At 40.1% G+C, this 25,549-nt stretch overlaps 2 protein-coding genes across 3 annotated transcripts in view; one reads left to right on the top strand and one right to left on the bottom strand.

The window, feature by feature from the left end:
- garre1.L (granule associated Rac and RHOG effector 1 L homeolog) overlaps nt 1-17,384 on the top strand; it is a 59,083-nt gene extending 41,699 nt beyond the window's left edge. For both annotated transcript variants that reach the window (XM_018258012.2, XM_018258013.2), the window contains exons 8-14: nt 3,571-3,668; nt 4,572-4,697; nt 6,479-7,515; nt 8,660-8,825; nt 10,418-10,555; nt 11,214-11,292; nt 12,544-17,384. In XM_018258012.2, the coding sequence (XP_018113501.1) occupies nt 3,571-3,668; nt 4,572-4,697; nt 6,479-7,515; nt 8,660-8,825; nt 10,418-10,555; nt 11,214-11,292; nt 12,544-12,843 (1,944 nt within the window). In that variant the 3' untranslated portion in view covers nt 12,844-17,384. The remainder of the gene's footprint in view (nt 1-3,570; nt 3,669-4,571; nt 4,698-6,478; nt 7,516-8,659; nt 8,826-10,417; nt 10,556-11,213; nt 11,293-12,543) is intronic.
- A 2,934-nt stretch (nt 17,385-20,318) lies between these two features.
- ss18l2.L (synovial sarcoma translocation gene on chromosome 18-like 2 L homeolog) lies at nt 20,319-24,929 on the bottom strand. The gene is given in 4 exon segments (NM_001171722.1): nt 20,319-20,981; nt 22,294-22,401; nt 24,432-24,508; nt 24,843-24,929. Coding segments are annotated over 3 exon segments (246 nt in total). The 5' UTR covers nt 24,912-24,929; the 3' UTR covers nt 20,319-20,981; nt 22,294-22,301.
- Between the last annotated feature and the right edge of the window lie 620 nt (nt 24,930-25,549).

Raw genomic sequence — 25,549 nt, forward strand, 5'->3', positions numbered from 1 at the left:
CGTGAGCCACATTCAGAAGTAAAAGGAGTTGGGGAGCAACTCATGCATGAAAAATGTTCCTGGGGTGCCAAGTAAGGGCAGTGATTGGCCATTTAGTTACCCCTATGTGTATAAGCACCTGCTTTGAGGCCACTGGGAGCAACATCCAAGGGGTTGGAGAGCAACATGTTTCTCGCGAGCTACTGGTTGGAGACAGGTGCGTATTTGCGGCAAGGCGGCAGGCCTAGGGCGGCAAAAAATAGGGGCGGCATGCCGCCCAGCTGCATTATGGGGACGTGTGCGTCCCCATTCAATTACACCACCTGCGCCGGCGTTCTTTCGCCGGCGCGCTGGGAACGGGATGTGTAGGCGGGCACTACGACCGCCTAGGGACGGCCCACAAAGAAATCCGGCGCTGGTTGGGGATCACTGGTTTAGAGGATAGAGTGGAGATTAAAGAGAAGTACAGCTGTTTGGCTATTGATAGAGCTTGATTGTAGCATGAACTTGAAGTGGATGAAGTCATGATCAGTTTGTGACTTTCTCCACTGTCTTTTAGCTGATCTACTACAACTTCTGAGGTACAGAGTTAAACTAGTGTGCCAGGGTTGGGGTTTAACTGGTTGACTGTGATGGGTGGTAGAAAGAGCAAGGGGAGGCTAGAGCTGTTGAACGAGCATCGTTGTAGAGAGAAGCTGCCATATTTAGACAGTAAAGGATCTTATTGTGAGATCCTCTGTGCTGCTACTGATGATAATTGTTGTGGATCAAATGTGTGAGGTTTCTATATGTGCAGATGAAGAGAGATTGTTGCGATAGCGCAGGTTAAAGTGTTATCTGAAAGGAAAGTATGTGAGTCGGATAAGGGGAAGGGAGTGATAGTAAGGTTGGAAGGGTGACATGAGTGACAGAATATAAGATCTAGAGCATGACACTCAATGTGTAGGAGAGTCGGTCCACTGAGAGAAACCAAATGAAGTTGTTGCGAGAGGAGTTTAGAAGTTGCAGGAATATTTAAGTTACCCTGACCAAATGAGAGCTTGTGTATCACTTGAGGTAAAGTATGGAAGCCAAGCAGCAGTGTGATCCAAGAAAGTAGAGTAGAGACCAGGGGCAATATATGATTGCGACACGCAGAGAGATTGGAGAAAACTAGCTGTGTACTTCAAAAGAAATGAATGAAAGAGAAGTTGTTGAGTCGGAAACCTACATTTGGAGGAGAGAAAAAAAACTGATCCCACTGCTGTGATGGTCTCCTGTTTTAGGGGTATGTCTAAATGAGAAGCCTCCTTAGTAAAGGGCACAGATGAAGCAGTATCAGCAGGAGAGAATCATATTTCAGTGATAGCCAGAAGGTTAAGAAATATAAAGTGATCATGAAGTGCTGTGAGTTTATTGCAGATTGTGCATTCCAGAGGGCACAAGAAAAAGGAAGAGAGGGGTGGCTTTATGTGAATGAGGTTTACCGAATTAGAAGTGCGTCAGGTCTGAGATTGGAGAAGTCATTGATAAGCGTCTGTGTGTGGGAATATCCCAGGGTAGCAATGATGAGAGAGTAGGACCAGAGTTTGGGGAGATGTCCCCAGCTGCAAGTAACCGCAATAAGGAAAGTGACACAAGGTATGACCGAGATTTAAAAGTGTGAGCATTGTATTGTTTGTTGGGTTGAGAGGGGTTAAGCGATAACAATGCAAGACCGTGTTTTTAGATTAAGAGATGGTGTTGGGATCAGTGAAGAGGAGATTAGAATTTCAGGATAGTTAGATGGATGTTGGAGGGTTGAAGATATATGCAGAAGTATAGAGGAGAGAAAAAAAAGAAGGCAAGCAAATTGAACATAGTTAAATGGTATAACCAGGCTTATCTTGTTTACAGAAGTAATGATGAGCAGTGGTGTCTGTTAGTATAAAAATAAAAAGTGGGTAAATAGGCTGTGCAAAATAAAAAAATGTTTCTAATATAGTTGGCAAAACTGTAATGTATAAAGGCTGGAGTGAATGGATGTCTAATATAATAGCCAGAACACTACTTCCTGCTTTCTGCTTATACTGAATGCCCTCAATCAATATCTTGGTTTTGACTAGATATCTATCAGGCAGATTTCAAAATCCCATCAGGGAAGGCAGAATCAGACAGTTAAGCCTGATGGCCCAGGTTGGTAGACAAGCAGGTCTTTAGGTGTAGGGTAAACTTACGTATGCAAAATACAATAAAAATCATGTATGACTTTTCTTCTTGAGTAACACACTTAAGCTTTCTTTTAAAAGGTAAAGCTTGTTTGACTTTTTCAAAAAACTGAGAGCTTTGGGAAGAATGGCTAGTTGCTTATGTGGATAGTTATGTGGATACTACCACAGCTTAGATGTCAATAGGAGGGAACTTTTGAAGACTATACCAAAAGTTTGCAAAAAGAGACTGTAGATGTCTGTCTATAAGCTTTTTATGAGCTAAGGTGGTCCCTGATTGGGTCTCAAAAAAAAAAAAAGGATTTGACCAAAAAAATTCTTGAGACACCGCCTTAAAGGTAGTTTCAAACTAATTCTATCCTTCCTAGAACCATGGGTCCTTGGGTTGGCAATTTTTTTTCCTCAAAACCCTTCCCCCCCCCTTCCTTTTCTTAGGTGCAGCCGCCAGAATTTAAAGGGATACTGTCATGGGAAAAAATAAATTTTCAAAATGAATCAGTTAATAGTGCTGCTCCAGCAGAATTCTGCACTGAAATCCGTTTCTCAAAAGAGCAAACAGATTTTTTTATATTCAATTTTGAAATCTGACATGGGGCTAGACATTTTGTCAATTTCCCAGCTGCCCCAAGTCATGTGACTTGTGCTCTGATAAACTTCAATCACTCTTTACTGCTGTACTGCAAGTTAGAGTGATATCACCCCCTCCCTTTTCCCCCCAGCAGCCAAACAAAAGAACAATCGGAAGGTAACCAGATAGCAGCTCCCTAACACAAGATAACAGCTGCCTGGTAGATCTAAGAAGTTACAGCACTCAATGGTAAAAACTCATGTCCCACTGAGACACATTCAGTTACATTGAGAAGGAAAAACAGCAGCCTGCCAGAAAGCATTTCTCTCCTAAAGTGCAGGCACAAGTCACATGACTTGGGGCAGCTGGGAAATTGACAAAATGTCTAGCCCCATGTCAGATTTCAAAATTGAATATAAAAAAAATCTGTTTGCTCTTTTGAGAAATGGATTTAAGTGCAGAATTCTGTTGGAGCAGCACTATTAACTGATGCGTTTTGAAAAAATTATGTTTTCCAATGACAGGATCCCTTTAAGCCCCAATTCAATTCTGCTGTGAGGGAAGTTGTACCACCTGACTTGTATCACTGGTAAAGGAAATTGGGAGGTTGAAGTTCAGAATGATATACCACCAAAAAAATAAAGTGGTTTCCTGGGGATGGTAGAAAAAGCCAATATGCCTTTAATTTAAAAATTCATATAATCTGTTATGTCTAAGAAACTGCACAGAAGCTGCTTTTAATCTGCTGGGTGGGCATGGTGTTGTGGTACATTTTAGTGTTTGGAAATGCCATGGTGTACCAGTTAATTGTTTATGTTGTTGTTGTTTTATTACCAGGTGGTAGTTGACACAGCGCAGATTGAGAACAAGGAATCGTATGCTCCACAAATTAGTCTTGAAGGATTAAGAATAGTTGTGCAAGTTCCATCTACATGGTAATTTTTTTTTAAAATGTAACCATTATTCATTGAAAATCACTTTATATTCAAGCTGTTTAAATGGTGTTAAAAAATGTATTGGAGAATAGTGCATAGTAGTGATGCCAGTGGATAAAGTAGGCAAACATAAAAAGCTGTGAGATAGATGTGTTGGTTTGTATGAGTACCATGTAGCTGAAGCAGAGACAGTCTGTTAATCAACCAACCAGTGACAAGCATTTCATTATTATTATTATGTACCAATACCCTTTACTGTCTAAACTGTTCCTTTGCTTCAGAAACGCTGCAGTTATTATAAATAAGCTGCTTTCAGTCCTGGTGGAAATCTTTCAAGCTGATTTGTACTTTTTTATTTGTTCTTTGCATCTGTGCCTTCTAGTCTAAACGAATTGCTACATACATTTTATATTGCACCACAAATGTCACATTCCCTGCCTAGTGATGAACACGGATGTTGTTCAAGTGAAACATGTATTTTAAAGGCTTTGTGGCTTCATGGCAGTACAGGTAGGGGTTCCGTTACCCGGAAACCCATTATCCAGAATGCTCCGAATTACGGAATGGCCATCTCCCATAGACTCCATTATAATCAAATAATCCAAATTTTTTAAAATTATTTCCTTTTCCTCTGTCATAATAAAACAGTAGCTTGTACTTGATCCAAACTATGATTAATCCTTATTGGCAACAAAACCAGCCTGTTGGGTTTATTTAATGTTTACATGATTTTCTAGTTGACTTAAGATATGAAGATCAAAATTACAGAAAGATCCATTATCTGGAAAACCCCTGGTCCCGAGCATTCCGGATAACAGGTCCCATACCTGTATAAGTAATCTTCACGTGTGTTCTCCAAGACACAGTGATGTATGTTCCTTAATGCTCAATCTGTTTTTCTAGGTGTTTGAAAGAGGATCCAGCTACTATGTCTCTGTTGCAGAGAAGTCTCGATCCAGAAAAGACTCTTGGGTTGGTTGATGTGCTATACACTGCTGTGTTTGACATCACAAGATGGAAGGAAGGCCGGTATGTATCCGTTTTTTTCCTTTTAAATTATTCTATTTGTATGCTTTCATTTTTATGCTTATTTGTATTGCAATTCTCATAGCACTAAAATAGCCTGCTACCTAATTCTTATGATGTGCAGGCATGTGGTGTTTACACACTGAATTTAATTTTTGTTTTTGTTTGTTTTGTTTCAAGCTACTTTTATATTTTGAATTTGTGATAAACGGAGATTACCACTCCACAAGCGAATAAAGTCCGCTATAAAAACACCTAAAACCATTATCTGTTGGGTATGCAGGCCCTCCAATGCTGACCAGTATCCATATACTATGGAAAATGGTCAATCAGGTGATAAAGCAGGTTTTTAATTTTTCTGATGTGCTTAAATGGATAAGAAACCTTCCGTAAGAACTATTTCTGCCTCTCGTGCTTCCTTAAGTGCCTTTACAGTGGGAGACAAGGAAGTAAATATAGATTTCAACTATAGAGATATAACATTTTGCTATATGCCCTAACTGCCCTTGCCAATGCAGCCTCTGTGTGAATTACCAGATTAAGATCCTATTTATTACAACACACAGTTTGCACAAGAGCTAATAATTGATATATAGAAGTATATAAAATATTTTTTTACTTTTCAGGGCCAAACACATTGTATAGTATTTAATGAACAGTAATACCACAAAATGAAACTGTTTCCCTGCACTGGTAAAACTGGTATGTTTGCATCAGAACCACTAATTGTAGTTTATATAAACAAGCTGCATTGTAGCCATGGGGGCAGCCATTCAAGCACAGCATACACAAGTGGATAACAAATACGCTATGGACTATCCCAGCTGTTATCTGCTGCGTATCCTGTGCCTTTTCTTCTTCTTTTTTAGCTTTGAGTGGCTGCCCCTATGGCTAAACATCGACTTGTTTATATAAACAGTTGTAGAGTTTCTGAAGCAAACGCACCAGTTGCGGTTGGTGCATTATATTTTTATTGCTTTATTACACTTAATTTTTTTGGTGTTACTGTTCTATTAAGTAAAGTTAAAAAGGATTTTAATTGGATATAGGTTTGCCACCTTTTTACAGGCAGCGGCTGGGGGTTTTTCTACTAGGGGTGTGCTATGATGTCAGTGGATGGTCTCACAGGGGGAGGGGCATGACATCTGGCTGCAAATTTAAAGGGTAAAAGTTAGAGAGGGGAGAAATGGGCAAAAGGGGCGAGCCAGAATAGGATTGAGTATTTATTACACATTTACCAGCTAGTAAATTTGTAGTACCGGCCCTGGCCTCGGCTAATATTTTACTGGCTAGGCCGGTAAAATACCAGCTAGGTGGCAACCCTGATTGGAGAACACCTTGTATTTCAAGTGAAGTAGAACAGTCATCATCAGGAAGAGTAGCCCACACACTAATGGCAAGTAGGTAGAGTTCAGGAAACAAAGTCTATATCGCAAAAAAATGAAAGGAAAAATTACTAGACTTAAGAAAAGGGAATGCCTCATTTAACCATTTTATTGCCATACACTATAAATCCTACAGTTTGAGGATTCACTTTGCTCTATGCCACACCATGCGTTTAGTGGGAACACAAGAAGGGTTGCCACCTTTTCTGAAAACAAAATACCGGCCTACATATTTTTACAGCAAAGCTGGTAAAATATGGCAACCCTAAACACAAGAAAGATGCAACAAGAAAAGCTGGCACAGAAAGGGTTAAACATATATTTGAAATAAATATGCCATATTTGTGTTTTGTAGCTGGACCTGTTTCTGATTTTGTCATTTATTTATTTTTTTTACAGTGAGCAAGCATTACCAATCATCCAAATCCAATTACAGCGCGAGTCATCTGAATTTGGAAATCAGATGGATCTCCCACATGGGAATGGTAGTAAGTCAACAGGAGGACTTCAGAAGACTTTTTCTAAACTAACTTCAAGGTTCACAAAGAAGGCTTCATGCAGTGGTTCAAGTCACAGTGGGAGCTATTCTGTTCCTCAGACACCTTCCAAAAATATCTTAACCACTAATAACTCTGATGAAAAGGCAAAAATCTCAAGTAATATGGACTCAAGGCTGCAGAGCATCTTGAACATTGGTAATTTTCCCAGGTCCACAGATGCTTCACATACTGCTCAGAGCACAAACCGCCAGTTAGTTAATGGGTTCCTTGTTGACAGACGTGAAGATCTGTTTAAGGGAGATGAAATGAAAGATGACAAAGGGATGAATTTGCCCACTGACCAAGAAATGCAGGATGTTATAGATTTTCTGTCTGGATTTAACTTGGGTAAATCTCAGCAGAGCTCACCTGTGGTGAAAAGAAAGAATTCGGCTACATCATCTGGAGCAACAGAACAAAAACAGAGTAATGTAAAGCCACAGTCCCAGTCGGTGTCGCATGTTCCTATACATTCAACACCACAGGGATTGCTGCAACAACAACCACAGCTACAGCTGTCACAGAAACAGCAGCTACAGTACTATCAGCATTTGTTTCAGCCAGTTAGTCAACAGCAGCAGCAACAACAACCACCACCACCTCCACAGTCTCATGTACCTGGAAAATGGCTGAACAGTTCTACACAGCAGCCAGCACAAAGTGTTGGAAGTGGGTTGTCTCCCCTTAACCAGATGAACCAGTGGAATAACCAGGGCGTGTCTGACTTAAGTTCTGATTTATACAGCTTGGGACTTGTCAGCAGCATCATGGACAACATGATGTCAGAAATGTTGGGACAGAAACCGCAAGGACCCAGAAATAACACCTGGCCAAACCGGGACCAAAGTGAAGGAGTTTTTGGGATGCTGGGAGATGTTTTGCCTTTTGATCCTGCAGGTGACTATGCAACATTATATTTTTCTGGTGTGATAATACTATATGACTTCTCTGGTTGCTCTAGTTTCTTCAGCAGCCCAAGTCAGCGCTATGCTATATCTGCATTTTTTTTGTACACTTATAGAGCAGAATCATTTTTTTGAACAATTTTCCAATATATATTTTTAAACCAAGGACTATAATTGTCTAATTAGTTCCGATTTAATAATTCCAATACAGCTTTTGTTGCTGCAATGGTCAGTTCTTTAAAACTGCCACATTTCAGGATAAACAAAGGTAGCTATCAACAAACCAAAACAGAAAATTCTGACTTATAAAAAACATGTCAGTGGCTGACTTATGTTTTTGTCATCGGCCACCCAGGAGCTGTACTGAGCAGTGAGTCTCATTACATGATGGTCTCTAGAGTGATGGTGCCATAGAGCTAAAGAAAACTGGAGACTCTTGTGCAGTGTACCTTATTTTAGTGAAGCCAAAAGCTGAAAACCTTTTCCCAGCATAGGTAGAAGATGAACATGGAAAGTGTGCAGATTCCTCAATTAGTATGACTTTATTATTGTAACATCAGCCAGTGCAGCTGTGTTGAGAAAGTTTCTCGTCATCCATTACGAACTTGCATACATTACACAGAAACAGATTTGTCATTTTAAGGATACAGTGTTTTTAAAATTCAGTGTAAACGGTACCTAATCTGTTTTGTTTAAATGAGAGGAAGTGTGTTTAGTAGGCTTTATCACAAAATGGTAATAGCCTGGCTGTTAAAGGGGGCACAACATTTCACGTGCCACACTTTGGAAAGGTTTTTTTATCACATTCCATGAACCTAGATTAAATAGAGATCTGTTGCTCCCCTGCTGTTGATGAAACCCCAGTATCCTCTTGTTTCCCGAAGGTGAACAAGGAAAGTTTGCAGATTCCTGAATCAATGTAACTTTATTTTTCCAGCTATAGCTTTTAGTTGATTTTGAAAGCAACAAAAGGATGGAATCCTGACTGGAGTTGAGCATGTTCATTTAATACTTGTTTAGTCCGTAACGGTGTATGACGTTTGGAGATTAGTTACAGAGATAATGATACAGTATGACAGCCAAGCAATGCTTGCTAAATGAATGAATGATTTCTGTGTTTCTTTTGTGTCATGTAGTTGGCTCAGATCCTGAGTTTGCTCGGTATGTGGCTGGGGTAAACCAAGCTATGCAACAAAAACGGCAAGCACAGCATGTCCGTTGTCCAAGTAACACACGTAGCAACTGGCCCCATCCTGATGATTCTCACAGAACATGGCCTTTTCCGGAATATTTCACAGAAGGGTAAGACTGTATAAAGAAATACTTCTGTCAGTTATGAAATGAAGTGATTGTGTTAAAAAAAAGGCTTTAGTTCCTCACATTTTTAGGCAGTCTTTTGGTTCAACCCACTGAATTAAAGCTGAAAGTCTGCAGTTCAACTGCATCCGAGTTGTTTCATTTAAAATTCATTGTGGTAATGTACAGAACCAAAATTAGAAAAAAGTTGTCTGTCCAAATATTTATGGACCTATCTATCTATCTATCTATCTATCTATCATCTATCTATCTATCTATCTATCTATCTATCTATCTATCTATCTATATATATATATATATATATATATATATATATATATATATATATATATATATATATATATATATAGCCTCATTTATTAACAACTGGCAGTGTCAGGCAAATTGGCATGGCTTTACCCATAATACATTTCTATTCCCTAAAATTTCAGAATCTGAGCAATGGTAGACACGCCGTGCATCATTACTGGCACAAAAGGTGTATGTAAATCCCATGCAAAATGCACAAGTATCTGTGTGGTTGTGCTCTGGACATTCTCCTTCATGCCTACCATTTATGTGCCACTCGTGTTTTTATTATTTGCATGGTCAAGTTCTTTCTGTACTTCATTCCATTTTGTTTGTCATTCTGGCCCTTTTTCATACTGAGTGAAGAATCATCAACACTACACTTATATTACTACATATTTATTATGTGGCGGAATAATTCGCCAGGCATCGCTGTGTAAAAGTGGCATCATACTTACAAAGGTCTGGCATGCGCATGTCATAAAATATCACACACCTTGGTAAATTTGCCATTTATTTTCGTTTTACACAACATAATAAATAGGCCCATGAGTCTGTTCACTTTTGCGCAAGATCGCGCCATGTGCCTCCTCGAATTTGATTGATCAACCCAGTAAATATGAGGTCACATTTACGTGAATAAATATATAGATGTGTTTATACATTAATTATGGACACATTCTAGCCCTTTCTAAGCATTAGGGAGGGGTTATTTAACTGTATAATTTTAGAGTTTTTTTTATACATCGATTGAACTCACAACTCAAATGGTTTCTAATTTTTTTTAAAAACTTGAATGGAAAAACTCGAATCAATGATATTGGGGTTAATAACCTGAAAACTTGAATTGAGTTTTCTACGGGGAAAAAAAACGAGAGTTGTCGGGCAAATCCCTCTGAAAAAAGGATGTGCTGATATATAACTTTTATAGCTTGTATAACTTTTTTGAGACCTCTACAAATATTGGCCTGTAATAGTATAACAGGTATGGGATCCATTATCAATTATTTAAAAGTGATTTCGTTTTTCTCTGTAATAATAAAACCGTACTATGTACATGATCCTAAAATAACTATAATTCATTACTGGAGGTAAAACAATCCTATTGGATTTAATTCATTTTTAAAGGATTTTTCAGCAGACTTAACGTATGGTGATCCATTTTAGGGATCCCATACCTGTACTTGGTATTTATTCCTTACTGTATTATAATGATTACTAATTCATGAACACACCACTCAATTTTTTATTTGTAAATAAATCTCTGCACATCTCCTTTCCTCCTGCAGTGATGTCATGAACAGTAGCTGGTCGGGTACTCAGGGAGACTCTGCCAGCTCCAGTGATGAAACCTCCTCAGCTAATGGAGACAGTTTGTTCTCTATGTTCTCAGGGCCAGACCTTGTTGCTGCAGTTAAACAGAGGAGGTAAATTGTGAACCATCAACTTATTGTCATGTTGCGTGCTTGGTTCTATTTATTTTTTTTCTTCAAAATTCACTTTTCATTGTGACCATCCACATGATGATTTCAACTTTACCTATCGGTGCCCCTGTTAAATACGGCATGTAGTAAAATCAGACCAAAATAAAGTCTCCTAATGGCCAATTGGTTAGAGAATGACTAGAAATATTAAATCCTGCTGTGTGCTATCATATACTGTAGCTCTTTGCAAACCGTCTGTATTTTGTGTTGGCATTTTTTGTCTATGGCTTCTGTAAAATTACTTTTTTTTTTGCCTGGACTTTTGCACATAAATGCACTTTCCATATTTCATTGAGCTCCAGGAAGTTAATCTGATAAAATGAATGATCTCAGGCTTGTGATATTGCCTTGCCCACCCAGCCCAGTGTTACTCACACATTTGTGCTGCTTGAGGGATTGTCAGTGCTCAATACAGCATAGTAATGTAAGTTTCCAGCCTTGATACCTGAATACCAGCCTCATCAGATGTGAATCTTTTAGGCCAAAATGCAGTGACTTCGTTTCCAACAATATTTTCCTGCATATAGCTAGTATAAGACAACCCATAAATGTGATCATGTTTGAAAATAAATATTTGTTTTTTTTCTACCCTTCACAACAGAAAACATAGTAGTGGTGAGCAGGATACTAGCACGTTGCCATCACCACCTTTACTCTCCTCAGTAGATGATTTGAATCAGGTAGGTTTAAAAAAAAAATGTAAATGTTATGTAAATATGAATGCAATATGTAACTTACATGGAAAGTGTGTGTGTGTGTGTGCGTGCGTGTGTGCGTGCGATTTTATTTAAGTTAATTTAAAAAACAGGCCAACATTTTGGTCTGTAACTAAGACCTTTATCATCTTGATAATGGTCTTAGTTAGAGACCGAAACTTTGGCCTGTTTTTTAATTAACTTAAATAAAATTATGGTTTTAAAATAAAAACTTTGGGAAGGTTCACGTGTTGCAGTCATTTTCTATGGACAATTATCAATCACGCTAATAAAGCCAGAGGTGCACGATCAAGTAAGTTGTAGTAGTATATGAGTAGAAGATCTGCACTCAATGATGTATGGCGAAAAAAAAAATATATATATCTATATAGATATATATATATAGATATATATATATATATATATATAGATATAGATATATAGATATATAGATATATAGATAGATAAAAAGGCGAGCACTTAAGATGCAAAAGGCAGATCTTAAGATACAAAAAATCTGGGGAAATTTTATGAAAATAAATACCGTAACTGACATTTCGGCTAATCCTATAGCCTTTCTTTCAGTAGTAATATATACGTGATAACTTAAAAACATGTCAATTAAAAAGTTCGATCATGCTCCAAATATGTAAGCTCACATAATGGTAAATAATTATTAAACTGTGGGGAAACCCCCATTCTATTGCAATTCAATTATTTGTTAGACCTCATATGTAGATGTGGAGCAAGAAACCAGATTTGGTACTATATCCACACATCAGTCCATAAACGTCAGAACACATATCAACGGTGGGTGGATTAATTAATCCAGATGTTCTTCTATTTCTGCATCATTTGAAATCCTGGAAGGGAAGGAGGGACTAAAACACAGATGTTACAAATTGTAACAACTTCTCTACAGCTTATAGACAGCATGGAGGAACTACATAACCCACAATGCATTGCACTGTGATGTTCCATTCCTTGTTGAAATCATGTGTGCAGGGAATTGTGGGGTTTTGGAGGATGCAGGCTGGTAGTCAGAAGGATCAGCAGAAGAGCAGGGGGCTAGGCTTAGGGAACTGTCACAAACCATTAAAAATCATGAAAAGTCTGCATATTTTTTTGCTTGAAAATTATGTTTACTTTTCAAAAAGCTTACGTTATGTTTGTGTAGAGTTCCCCTTTAAGTACCGACCTTGATTTTTTTTTTTCTTCTTTCATTCTTTAAACCAGGAGAATAAAACCAAAACATGGCCTCCCAAAGCTCCATGGCAGCATTCGTCTCCACTCACCAACACAATGCCCAATCAGAGTTCTTCTATTTACCAGATGGCAAATCCTGTGAGCCAATGGAATGACACAATGCAAATCCTACAGTCGCCAGTTTGGTCCACAGCCAATGACTGCGCTCCTCCAACAGGGATTTCCTCCACATTTGCCTACGCACAGCAACAATCACAGCAGGCAAATAAGGGCTTTAAATCTTTCCCGATGAAGCATGAACGGAGACCCTCATACCTGCACCAGTTCTGACAGTGGCAAAAATAGACAAACTGTCTATTAAACGCCAACATGTCTGCTTTGTTTCTGGCAAATCCACTCTCTGGAAACACGTATTTTTTTTTTAGTTTTCTAAACATGTAAGAGTGAGTTTGTAATTGTGTTGAGCAGAAGAGAAACAAATGTGTAGCCATGTCTTATACCAAGAGCAGACAACTGCTTTATACACTCACACGTTGTGCTTCGATATTAAAAAAGCACAGTTAAATAAAAAAGGGGGCTTTTTCCCCCTTCTTGAAATGCTCTAGCTTTCGGTTGCAGTTGTGATGGTCTGATCTTTTCTCCGCAAAACATGCCTCTTTTTGCTAATTTAAAAGCTAGTTTTGAATTTTGTATAACAGAAGATTTAAAAAAACAAAAAGATGTTTTTGTTGTCTAACACTATGGGCCATGCTGACCTTTACTGACTGTTGAAACCTCTCATGGTATGTTCTGCATCATTATGTGTGTGGAAGTGTGACAGGTTAACACAAAAGTAATAGTACCCATGTACTTGGTGAAAGGAGCCCGGGCTTTTTTAATTCGGATGTTCAGGGAGCCTTCTTTAGTCATTGGCCATGATGCTTTCTTAAGGTCCTGAGCCCAGGCTAATGACTTCATGGAGTGAATAGGATTTGTTTTGGGTACAGTTCTTTAAAGCAACTGGGAGAACAAATTTACAGCCTTTGTGGCACTGCTTCAGACACAAAGGCATTAATTTAGAATAAAAGATCTATTTTTTAATGTATACCATTGGAATGATTTAGGACATTCAACGTTTGTTTATTGAAGGGGATGTAAAACCGCTGAAAACCAGTGAGACTCTAAGCTTTCAATATTTTCAAGGGGTTTAAAGTTATTTGTAAGCATAGGTGCCATTGAAAGCTGCATTTTTTTGTTGCTTTGCCCTGCTACTTGAAACATTGGGTCTTATTTAGGCTAGTGTCAGACCTGCGGAGAAACACAGGCTGAGATCCGCTCCTTTGCTGCTGCTGTCCTGATCAATGTGCCTGCACTTGGAAACATCATCTCTTCCCACTTGCAGGAGGAAATCGGCTGCGGAATTCGGTCTCTTGTGGGGTTTTTTGCCGATATCCACCTTGTCTGTCTGCACCCGGACAGAGACTGCTTCTGGGTGCATATTGTGTGTGTGCTTCAGTCACCTTATTTAATCTTGTGTTGGGTGCAAAGCAGTCCGGAAACCCTTACCAGGGGTTTTCATAGACATATATGTCAAAAATACAGCTGCAGCACCTCGTGCAAGAAGAGAAAACTTTAATTCATTAGGTCAAAAAACCAGGTAACATTTCGGCCCGAACACGGGCCTATAAAAGCTGCCGACAGACTGAGTCGGCAGCTTATTGGCCTGTGTGGGGCCATCCGCCGGGCTTCCCCGATTGATATCTGGCCAACTCAATCAGGCAGGTTAAAAAATCCCATCTGATTGCGGCCGCATCTGTGCGTGTATGCGGTCCTGCGATCCTACCGCCCGTATTGGATGCATTATGAATAGCCCGTTATCAACCACTTCAATGTGGGCACATCAAGGAGAGATCCGCTCGTTTGGCGAAATCGCCAAACGATTGAATCTCTACGTCTATGGCAACCGTTACTCTTTCTCAAACCTGTCTGGTGATACAATGTACGTACGAACTATTTAACCCTCTTTGAGTGGGAGTTTACCACACCAGAACCCCCCCTTAGCACACATAAATCAAATAGTATAACAAGTGTGATGAGTCCAATTGTATTTAACAGTCACTTAGTCCATCTTTTTAGAGATGTGATAGTCCATTATTCATTGTGTCCTGGATAGACATAGTGCACACCCATCTCAATACGAAAATATAGTGTTAAAATAATAATGCAAACCTTCCAATAGAAATGCTTCTGGGTGCAGGCACATTGATCAGCAGCAGCAGAGGAGCGGAACTCACTGCTGCTGCCATTTGCAAATGCTATTCATTTTTATGGCATTTTGTTTGGTGTAATTATGAAAAGAGTCAACTCTCCGTTTCTCCTATTGTTAAATAAAGGGCCGGGATGAGTTGTTTCACCCTTTTGCTAAACATGCCGCGACTGTAGTGGAAGTCAGCCATGTTTATTTGCAGAAGTCAGAATAGAAGGGGGATGGACAGACCCTACTTTCAATAGCAATTACATTGACAAATAACTTTAACACCACTGAAAATGTGTAATACGTGTGTAATATTGTAATATCGCTCAGAATCTCTATCATTGGGCAAAATTCTATTTACGTTCCCTTTAAGGGTTTCAAGAAATAGTCTTGTGTGCATACTACAACAGCTTTTCCGAGTAGTTGTTTCAGATCTCTGCCACATTACTGCAGGAGTAGAAAGCAAGTGCTCCATTCACTTCACTGGGGCTAGTGTGCGGCATTCTTCTGATACACATGCTCCTGTGTGTATGAACTGCACAAAGCAAGGACGCTGGGAATCTTTAGTGAGTTGCTGCGTTGTCAAATAGAGGCTTCCTGACCCTAAAAGCTGTGGCATCCATTCCCTATCACCTTCCCCTCCCCCCCTGGAACGGAAATTTCAATGTTCTGAAAAGTATAACGTTTTGAATTATAGTTGATGAAAGAACGGGAGGAAACCGTTTATCGAAAAGCAACTGTTCTGGACGACGAGCCCGGCAGGTGTCACCACTTCCCCTTTAAGGTATATCACTTCCTTTTTGTGACTTTGTAACATTCACATTTTATATCTATCTATATATCTATCTACCTTTGATATCGTTCTGTATGGCCAAATACAGTATGCACACACAGTTCCTGATGGGATATTTAAATCTTTAGGAGAAAATAAAAAACGTGAGCTGGCTCAGACAAAAAAAAAACCAAAACTATATATATAAATATAAGTAATTTAAAGGAAAAGTAGCATATAGGTGAAAAGAAGCTATATTTTTAAAGACCTGAGCATAATGTCACTTAGTATATAAATATATATATATGTGCCATGGAAACTGATCAACCTGTGGAATTGGGAATCTTCTTCCAACCAAAGTGCATAGACACACGCTTAATGGTGCTTCACAGTGAAATCCAGTCTGTAGATATTCTAGCCCACTGTATCTTACTCGAGGTTCAGATATTCTTTATATATATAAGTTTCTATGTATTTAAAAATCATTTCATCTTTTGGAGGAAAAAAAAAAAAAAGTCTCTAACCGTTAAAAAAAAAATCCATATTTTTTAGTATGACAGAAAAAAAACCTATTGACAGTATTAATCTTATTTTTGTATTTTCTTAAATTGTTCTATCACGAATATACGTTGTCTCATTCCCGTGAGTAACAAGTTGCGTTTCTAAAAAGCGTTATCGCCATGCAAAACGAGGGGAAATGTTCAAAGCGCATTTTGGTTTTTTCACTTTTTTTTTTTCTTACAGATTGAAAGTTTATCTATTATACCAAAAAAAAAAAAAAAAAAATACGTAGAGGAAAATAAAATGAACGTACAGCAGAAAATAAAAAAAAACACAGAACACTAAACTATTTAAAGAGGAAGCAGAACGGGGTTTATACTCCTTCCCATCCCCCAATGTTTTGTACAGTAATGGGTTTGGTTGCAGGCCCAGAATGTAACCTATTGTGCTGTGTGAGAAAGCCAAGGTTGCCTGTATTTATATATTCATGGTTTTCCCCTCAGTCCTCATTCTTTACCATGTTTACAGAGACTTGTTTGCTGTATATAGATATATATAGACTTTTTTGTAGTGATGTGCTCAGCCCAATCGGCGTCTTGCTTTTGTCTGTGATTTGTCCCGAAAAATGTTCCGTACTACTTGTTTTTTTTTTGAAGATCTCCTCCTTACAAAAAGTGCTTGCTCCAGATGAACAAATGGTTTTCTTTCAGTTTCCAAGATGCAGAATATATTCTATTCCAAAATCCTTCTTCCCCCTCCCCCGTCGCACTTATCTGCCCCTTATTTTATCAGAAGTATAGTCTTCTTATTGGATAGACGTATATATTTGTACGGAAACAGACGTCTGCAAAGTGCCAACCCAATGTTAAACAGGCTATATCTATTTTTTTTGTATTTTTTGGACTATTCTAAATGAAATGTGACTTTAGAAAGGAAACTGAAATCTGAAACCATTTTTATATACATAAAAGCTTTGAACCATGTAGGTGCTATGTTTTCTGCTTCCAATATTTTCTGAACACTGGTCTTTTTAACCCTTTTGAAAGCCCTCGGGTGTTGAAGCGGTCACCGAAACACTTGGGGAGCTTTTGTAGGAGCCACGTAGGCAACACACAGGAACCAGCAGACCTCTGCAAGGCTTTTCTAGTCTGCTGGCAGTCAAAGAGTTAAGGCATCATGCCATATCATTTCACTTGGTTTCTTCACACTGCCGAGTGTAAGGGGTGTGGTGCCCTGCTAGGAAGACCCCCCCTATTACAATGCTTCTTGTTTATAGTTAAGACGTATAAACTGGAACTGTATATTTTGTATTGTACCTTAAGGCTTCTGTAAGATAATGATTGCTTTATTAAAGATATACATTTATTAGTGTGGCCTGTTTTCCTTCACCTACTGGTTCTCCACGGGCGCCATCTTGAGCCACTTCGGTAACCTTCGGAATGAGGCCGGCATGTCGGCGCACGCGCAGTTAGAACGATTTTCTGTTTTGCGCCAACTGCACATGCACCAAAACTCGAGAAAATTGCCGAAGCGCCGGTCCCATTCTGAAGATTACCAAAGCGGCTCAAGATGGCTCCGTGTACTCCAATGCTTGAAACTGCACAGAGGGGTAAGTAAAACGTTTGGGGCATTTGCCCGGGGTAACACTTAGGCTGGAGGAAGGGGGGGTAGAGTTTTTTTTACGTTTAGGGTTGAATTCTCCTTTAAAGTTGGAAACTGGCAAGTCCCAAATAATGGGGCTCATTTATAAACACTGGGCAAACTTGTACCTGGGCAGTAACCCATAGCAACCAATCAGTGATCAGCTTTTTTCAGCCACCTGTAGGTTGAATGCTGAAAGCAAACCTGTGATTGGTTGCCATGGGTTACTGCTCAGGTGCAAATTTGCCCAATGTTTATAAATGACCCCCACTGGAACAAGGTATATCCTCGGGATCAAGCATTACAAAAAAAAAAAAAAAAGCTGTGCTCATTTTTTAAAAACATATTTTTTAAAAGTAGATGTTCCTTTTTAAATAACATGATGTAGACACTGGTACGTTTGCATCTTCACACCAAGCTCCGCACAGTGTAGCTCCACACAGGCCAACTCCTTGCCCACAAAGCAGATGACAATGGATCAGCTTTTCTTTGTGCCGCATACAAAACGCACATGGAGGAAAGCAGGTGATTCGCTCTGAGGGATGGGTGCCTACACTCATTTTCTTAGTAAATTTCAATGCATTGTCTGGGACATTTTTTTCAGAATGTATATGCCCTGTAGACCTTAGTGGTGAAGCTAACAATTTAAGGACCCTGCCACATTCAAATGTGCTGGGGCCAATTTTATCACAAGCCTGTATGTCCCGGCCCAGGACCTGCAGGTTAAGGTCCACTGCCACATGTATTGTACAAGTCTTAAGGTGGCCATAGACACACAGATCCTATCGTACGAATCGAGGATTCGTACGATTTTCGGATCATGTGTGGCGTGTGTCGACATCTTTTGTCCGGCGGGATCTCCAAACGACCGATCTCCGCCGGACAAAAGATGTCGGCACACGCCACACACGATCTAAAAATCAGCACGTACGGCCGAACAATCAGATTACCTCCGATATAGCCATGTTTGTTAATGGCATTTCGGGGAAGATCCGCTCGTTTGGCGATGTGGCCAAATGAGCGGATCTTTGCATCTATGGCCACCTTTATGCAGGTGCGAGTTAAGCTCTTCCACTCTCCCTGCTGGCTTTTGGCTCCGGTAGCCTCCATTAATAGGTGTGTATGTGCCTTGCCCCACCCCCTTTTCTGACAGACAGCTCTGTAAATGGAGGTGCTGTCCGGGTTTGGGTGCCGGTAGAAATTTTACTCGGCCAGCACATCACTAGTCAAAACATTCTCAACCTCCCCCCAACTTTTATTCATGAGAAGCTGTTGGCCCAAACACCAGTTTGGTATCAGTGACTACCCCCCCCCATCATATAAATGTAGTGACTGATGCATTGTGTACCATGACTGCCACCTTCCACAGAGTTGTTCTATTTCTCATCTGTCAGTGCAGTTTTTGCCTTTGGTGTGTTCAGCCCAACTGCTGGGTACTGTAAGTATCGTTGTTTTTGTACCCTCACTGCAGAAATATCTACCATAGTCAGCAAGTTCACATTCATGTGGACGGACGCATCAGCAGAGAAAAGTATTTATATGTGAATGTTTCCCATACTAGTGCTGTGCGGGCTGACCCTATACCTGTGGCTCAGGTGGGTTTGGGCGTCCATGGCAGGTGCAGGTCACACTGGGGTATTACAATACTGAAGTGGCTGTGTAGTGATACATGGCTCCGTGTCGCACCACTAATCTGTGGGTATTGATGGGTGCTGCTCCTACAATGGAAACATTTTGAGGTTAGCAGCCCTGGACTGGGAGTCACAATAGGCCCTGGCATTTCAAATACAGAGGCCCAAACAGCCTCCCCACCAGCAAAATAGTGATTTTCTATGGCATCTTCCAGCAGCCCCTCCAGCATTTGCCAGAACTCAGATTGCCAGGCTGGACTAGAGTCCTGCAGCGGGTCGAGTACCCACGGGTTACCCGCAAAAACCTGCGGTACCTTGTGGGTTGAGGGCAGAAGTTCTGGGTGCGGGTAAAGATGCGGGTCGGCGGTTCTTCTCAGTAGCGATATTTTCTCCTTTTTTCTGGTCACGGCTACTTTCGATGATGTCACTTCCGGTTTACGACAGCACTTCCTGATTCTTGATGGTCAGTGGATCCGGGTTGCAGATAAGGTACTTGCGGGTAGGGTCGGGTAGCGGTTCCAAGCGGGTAAGAATGCGGGTCCGGGTTGCGAGTCCCAAAAAATGGACCAGCGCAGGACTCTAGTCTGGGCCTGCAGGTTAAGGTTGACTTTTTCCTGACCTATATATTACTCTCCCATAGGTCTCCCACTCATCGAAGGGTCAAACTGGCTTATGTCTGGCTTTAACACTAATTGCAACAAGAAGAACTTCCCAAAAACATTTGTGTATTCTGCTATGTGGGAATAGCCAGTCCCTAGGAGTGGAGACACATACAGGCCAGGATATTCAGTAAGTGGTACAATCCGGGCACAATTGTCCCTAGAATTTTGCACGGGTTCCTCAGAGGATTAAATATTTTGATGAGTAAATCTAGTTGAAGAAGCTTATGTGTTGATTTCTAAAACCAAACGTGCACACAATAGCATCTTTATTTTTATGTAAGCTGGATAACACAATGTGCAAATTCTTAATATTAATAACAATTGATGTTCATTGACATTAAAACAATACCACAACTCAAGACTGATGCATTACAAAATCATTTATTTATAAAACACCAAAACTATGCACAACATATGAAAATTAAACAAACATATTTAAAAAGCCAGAGACTAATACAACAAAAAACATCTGTATTAAATCACGGCGGCCTCCAACCCAGTTATGAGGGAGCTCATTGATCTCTTATCAACTTGAATCCAGACACATCAAAACAAAGTTCTTACTGGTGTAGGGAGGCCGTCATCTCAATGCAGTAACTATGATCTTGGCAACCTCCAAATCAATAGCAATTTTGCAGTTTATTAAAGACAACAGGAGCAGCCACACCAAAGCAATCTGAGCATCTTGTGGAGTTGGCAGATAAAGGAGTTTTGATCTTTACATGTCTCTCTGCGGCAACTCCAAATGCCCTATGTGTTATTGTCCTAAACAAAATAAATGAGTGCAGGCCTGGGGGCTTAGTGTGGCTTTCCACATGCTTTTTGAGAGAGAGAGAGTGAGTTTAAGCAGGCCAAATGGTCACAGGGTTTAACATGTATATTTGGGTAAACTGGATATATTTAGGGCATGCAAATTAGGGATTAATGCATTCCCACACTAGTAAACACTAAATGAACTGCAATGTATTTCAGCTGAATTCCACTGCCAATCTGTATTCTTCACAGTCTTCTCTTAAGGAAAGGCGGGCCTGGTGGTGAGAATTTTAATAATTCTAATTTAGACACAACAGAGTAAAGTATTAAGCTCTTTAAAAGTAGATGGAGTTGATATAACCCTCAAATTCGGCCTTTTGTTCTAGTTTCTTGTTTGATTTGCATTATCCCTGTCTTGTTTCCACATGTACTTCAGCTCAGCACAACTAACTATACCAGCAGTGAAAGAGGAGGAAGGGAATATTGTCCTCTGCTACCTTGTGTGCTATTACCCTAAATGAATAACCAGAGGAAGGAGGAGAAAAACATATGAGGGAGATCTCCAGTTTGACACAAGACATCCAATCCTTTTCTGGAACTAGTGTATCTGCAAGCACAACTATTCAAGGGAGAGAATTCCACAGCTCTCGCTAGAAAGATAAAACATTTCTTCTAATCTTAGGGGATACTCCTGTGCCCAAATGAAAATTATTACTGGTTAAATAATACAGCTTTGATTATTAAAAGGGGCCCCTTATATATTTATACTTTCTGGTCATACAGACGCAAGAAAAACTTGTGAACCCTTTTATACCACTGTATTTTAGGGATGCACAGAATTCAGGATTTGGTTCGGAGCTCATGGACGGCATCTTCTGGTGCGTAATCTTTGGGACTTCTTCCGGCGCTTCGGTAATTTTCATCATTTTCGGTGCATTCGCAGTTATAACGAACCGGGAAAATGCTCCGACTGTGTACGCGCCAATACTGTGCTTACTTATTGAAGATTACCGAAGCGCTGAAGATGGCCCCCGTGAGCTGCGCTGACTCTGCAACAAGGGGTAATTACCAGCTATGGGACATTCACTTGTGTGAACACCTGTGCGGTGAGAGCAGGAGGGAGGGGGACTATGGAGGTTTTTATAAGCACATGACTTTTCATCATAAAACAAGGAAGTAGAAAAATAAAATTCTCTCTCTCTTCCCGCCCCTAATTTGCATAGGCCAATTCGGATTAGGTTTGATCAATTGTTTCACAAAGGATTGAGGGGTTTAGCTAAATCCAAAAAGTAGTGGATTCGGTGAATTTACTTCCATTTTCCAGCCTTTATTGCTACATGCGAAACCCTACTTTCTGGCTTTTTCTGCAGATGCATTTAATGGAAAAATGAAAAAACAAAAACATAGGAGTGTAGGGGATATGTTCATGCTAAAGGTTCACTCATAGACTGGTTACTGATAAAAGCAAAAAAGTTATCAATTGGGCAATAACTGCAAACTTCCCAACAAATTTTCTCCAGACGTGTCAGGCTCTAATAACACTTCATGCTGCCCCACCTGAGCAAACCAGGAACTATATATACATACCTAGAAAATCACGTGTCGGCCTTTACTGCATTGCTGGCCGTGTTAGTGGTACCTGCATCTGCTATAGTTGCCAAATAGATGAGATTCCTGTGCAGAATTTGCTGGTACCTGAAACAATAATGCATTTTTTACTTAAAGGAAAACTATACTCCCCAAACAATGTAGGTCTCTATAAAAAGATATTGCATAAAACAGCTCATATAAAACCCTGCTTCATGTAAATAAACCATTTTCATGTTGCTCTCCAACCCATTGGATGTTGCTCTCAGTGTCCTCATTTTTTTACTTTATTTTTGAATTCCAGGTTTGGAGTTTTAATTGCATAAAAACAATAGTATAGTGCCAAGCAGGCTGCCAGTGCACATAAGGGCTAGCAAATAGCCAATCACAGCCCTTATTTGGTGCCCCAAAGGACTTCTTCATGCTTGTGTTGCTCCTCATATCTTTTTACACTTGAATGTGGCTCACGGGTATAAATGTGCATTACACTGTGAGCCCAAGGAAGGGGGTGGGGGGGACTATCCCATACAATCTCTAATAGGTCACCTGACCCTAGGCAGCAATGTGTTCCCAATTTAGGACCCGTGTCTTTGCGCTCTGTATCTTATCTCTGTGCACACTTCTGATTAAACAACTGGGAATATTCTGGAGCAAAGGAGTAGTGTACATCCTCAGTCTGACCCACAACCAACCCTTAAAGGAATAGTTCAGTGTGAAAATAAAAACTGGGTAAATAGATAGGCTGTGCAAAATAAAAAATGTTTCTAATATAGTTAGTTAGCCAAAAATGTAATATATAAAGGCTGGAGTGAACAGATGTCTAATAAAACAACCAGAATCCAACTTCCTGCTTTTCAGCTCTATAACTCTGAGTTAGTCAGCGACTTGAAGGGGAGCCACATGGTACATTTCTGTTCAGTGAGTTTGTAATTGACCCTCAGCATTCAGCTCAGATTCAAAAGCAACAGAAATGACCCATGTGGCCCCCCCTCAAGTCTCTGATTGGTTACTGCCTGGTAACCAGGGTAACCAGTCAGTGTAAACCAAGAGAGCTGAAAAGCAGGTTCTGACTGACTTGTTATACATCAAATCACTCCAGCCTTTATACATTGCATTTTTGGCTAACTAACTATATTAGAAACATTGTTTATTTTGCAAAGGCTATCTATTTAGCCAGTTTTTATTTTTACACTGAACAATTCCTTTAAAGTGATCCTGTCATCGAAAAAAAGGATTTTTTTCAAAACACATCAGTTAATTCTGCACTGAAATCCATTTCTCAAAAGAGCAAACAGATTTTTTTATATTCAATTTTGAAATCTGGGGGCTAGACATTTTGTCAATTTCCCAGCTGCCCCTGGTCATGTGACTTGTGCCTGCACTTTAGGAGAGAAATGCTTTCTGGCAGGCTGCTGTTTTTCCTTCTCAATGTAACTGAATGTGTCTCAGTGAGACATGGGTTTTTACTATTGAGTGTTGTTCTTAGATCTACCAGGCAGCTGTTATCTTGTGTTAGGGAGCTGTTATCTGGTTACCTTCTCATTGTTCTTTTGTTTGGCTGCTGGGGGGGGGGGAGGAAGGGTGATATCACTCCAACTTGCAGTACAGCAGTAAAGAGTGATTGAAGTTTATTAGAGCACAAGTCACATGACTTGGGGCAGCTGCCAAAATTGACAAAATGTCTAGCTCCATGTCAGATTTCAAAATTGAATATAAAAAAATCAGTTTGCTCTTTTGAGAAATGGATTTCAGTGCAGAATTCTGCTGGAGCAGCACTATTAACTGATTCATTTTGAAAAAAATGTTTTTCCCCATGACAGTATCCCTTTAATGACTGGCCACATTTCAACCAGAACCCACCCAATAGGTGGTCAATCCTAAATCAAACCTAATCTCTAACTGTCATGGTTTTCTTTTAATCTCTGGGTTTAAAAGAAAAAAAAAGAAATGTCTTTTTGTTTGTATGTAGCATGTAAGTATCGGCAGTGTTTATACACCAACTAAATGTTGAAAAAAAAGTGGTTATTTCTTCCCTTGAACAGGTCACTCTCCTAAAATACAAGCAGCTCTGACAGAATAATAAAAGACTGCCTAGTGTACAGTATAAAGGAATAGGATGTTGCAACAGAGTTACTCACTGAGAACATTCTGTAGCTCGGCCTTTGTTCTGATACTCAACAATGCAGCGGATCAGTTGGTCATTTTCTTCCAGCAACTAAATAAGAAGAAACCAATGAGAGGCGAGATTCCCAGGGGACTAGTGTATTCTTCCCACTGAACTCTCTCACACTCAAGTTATCATACTGAGTTCCTTCTAACAAGGAGAGGTTACTCTTCATGTTACGTTTAGACGCTTCTACTTCTCTGTAACTAAAGCACCATTAGCGCAGATCAGTCCCATGGCAACCACACCCGTCCTCTAGCCCCCTGACCCCACCAGAATCACCCCCTCTATACAGGAAGCCGGACACACGAGCAATGTTCTTGCAGTAAGGCACACTTCCGGCTGGCACATAACGGGAGCCCCATACCCCCACTTTAGCGCTTACTCTCTGCACGGTATCCTCGCCAACCTGGGCTCTTCCTCTCAATCTCTCCGGTACAAACACCAGCGACATATTAACAGAATCACCCAGACACCGACGCGCTAAAATGACGTCACAAACGGCGCCTTACCTTGTCGTCACCGGAAACCGCTGTTGTTTACTTAGTCGCTTACTAGAATGTTGAAGAATCAGTCACTGGCTAATTCTCAGTTCTGTTCAAGAGATATAAAGATGATGTAGTGTTTTGCAGGCTTCCATACCCAATTCACTTACAGTTATATTTACCAGGGCTGGAAGTGTAAAAAAAAACAAAAAACGTCCAACCACTCCAAAAATGACCCCAGTGCACACGTATCACACACACATACTTATTTATACACTCCATTATGGGATCCATTATCCAGAAGGCTCCGAATTACGGAATGGCCATTCTGCCAGCCATGGACTCCATTTAACCATATAATCCAGATTTTGATCCTTATTGGAGCTAGGGTTTCCACCTTTTCTCAAAAAAATTACCAGCCTTCCTATATTCTTGCTGTTTTTTCCCTATTAATAACATTGGCATAAAGCTAGGGTTGCCACCCGGCCAGTATTTTACCAGCCTAGCCAGTAAAACACCTGCCAAGGCTGGGGCCAGTATTACAAATTAACCGGCAATGTAGTTGCCATACCCTTAAGAAAAAGCCGTTGGCCCGCCCCCAATTCGC

This window comes from Xenopus laevis, chromosome 4L (genome assembly GCF_017654675.1).
Source record: "Xenopus laevis strain J_2021 chromosome 4L, Xenopus_laevis_v10.1, whole genome shotgun sequence".
Classification (NCBI taxonomy): domain Eukaryota; kingdom Metazoa; phylum Chordata; class Amphibia; order Anura; family Pipidae; genus Xenopus; species Xenopus laevis.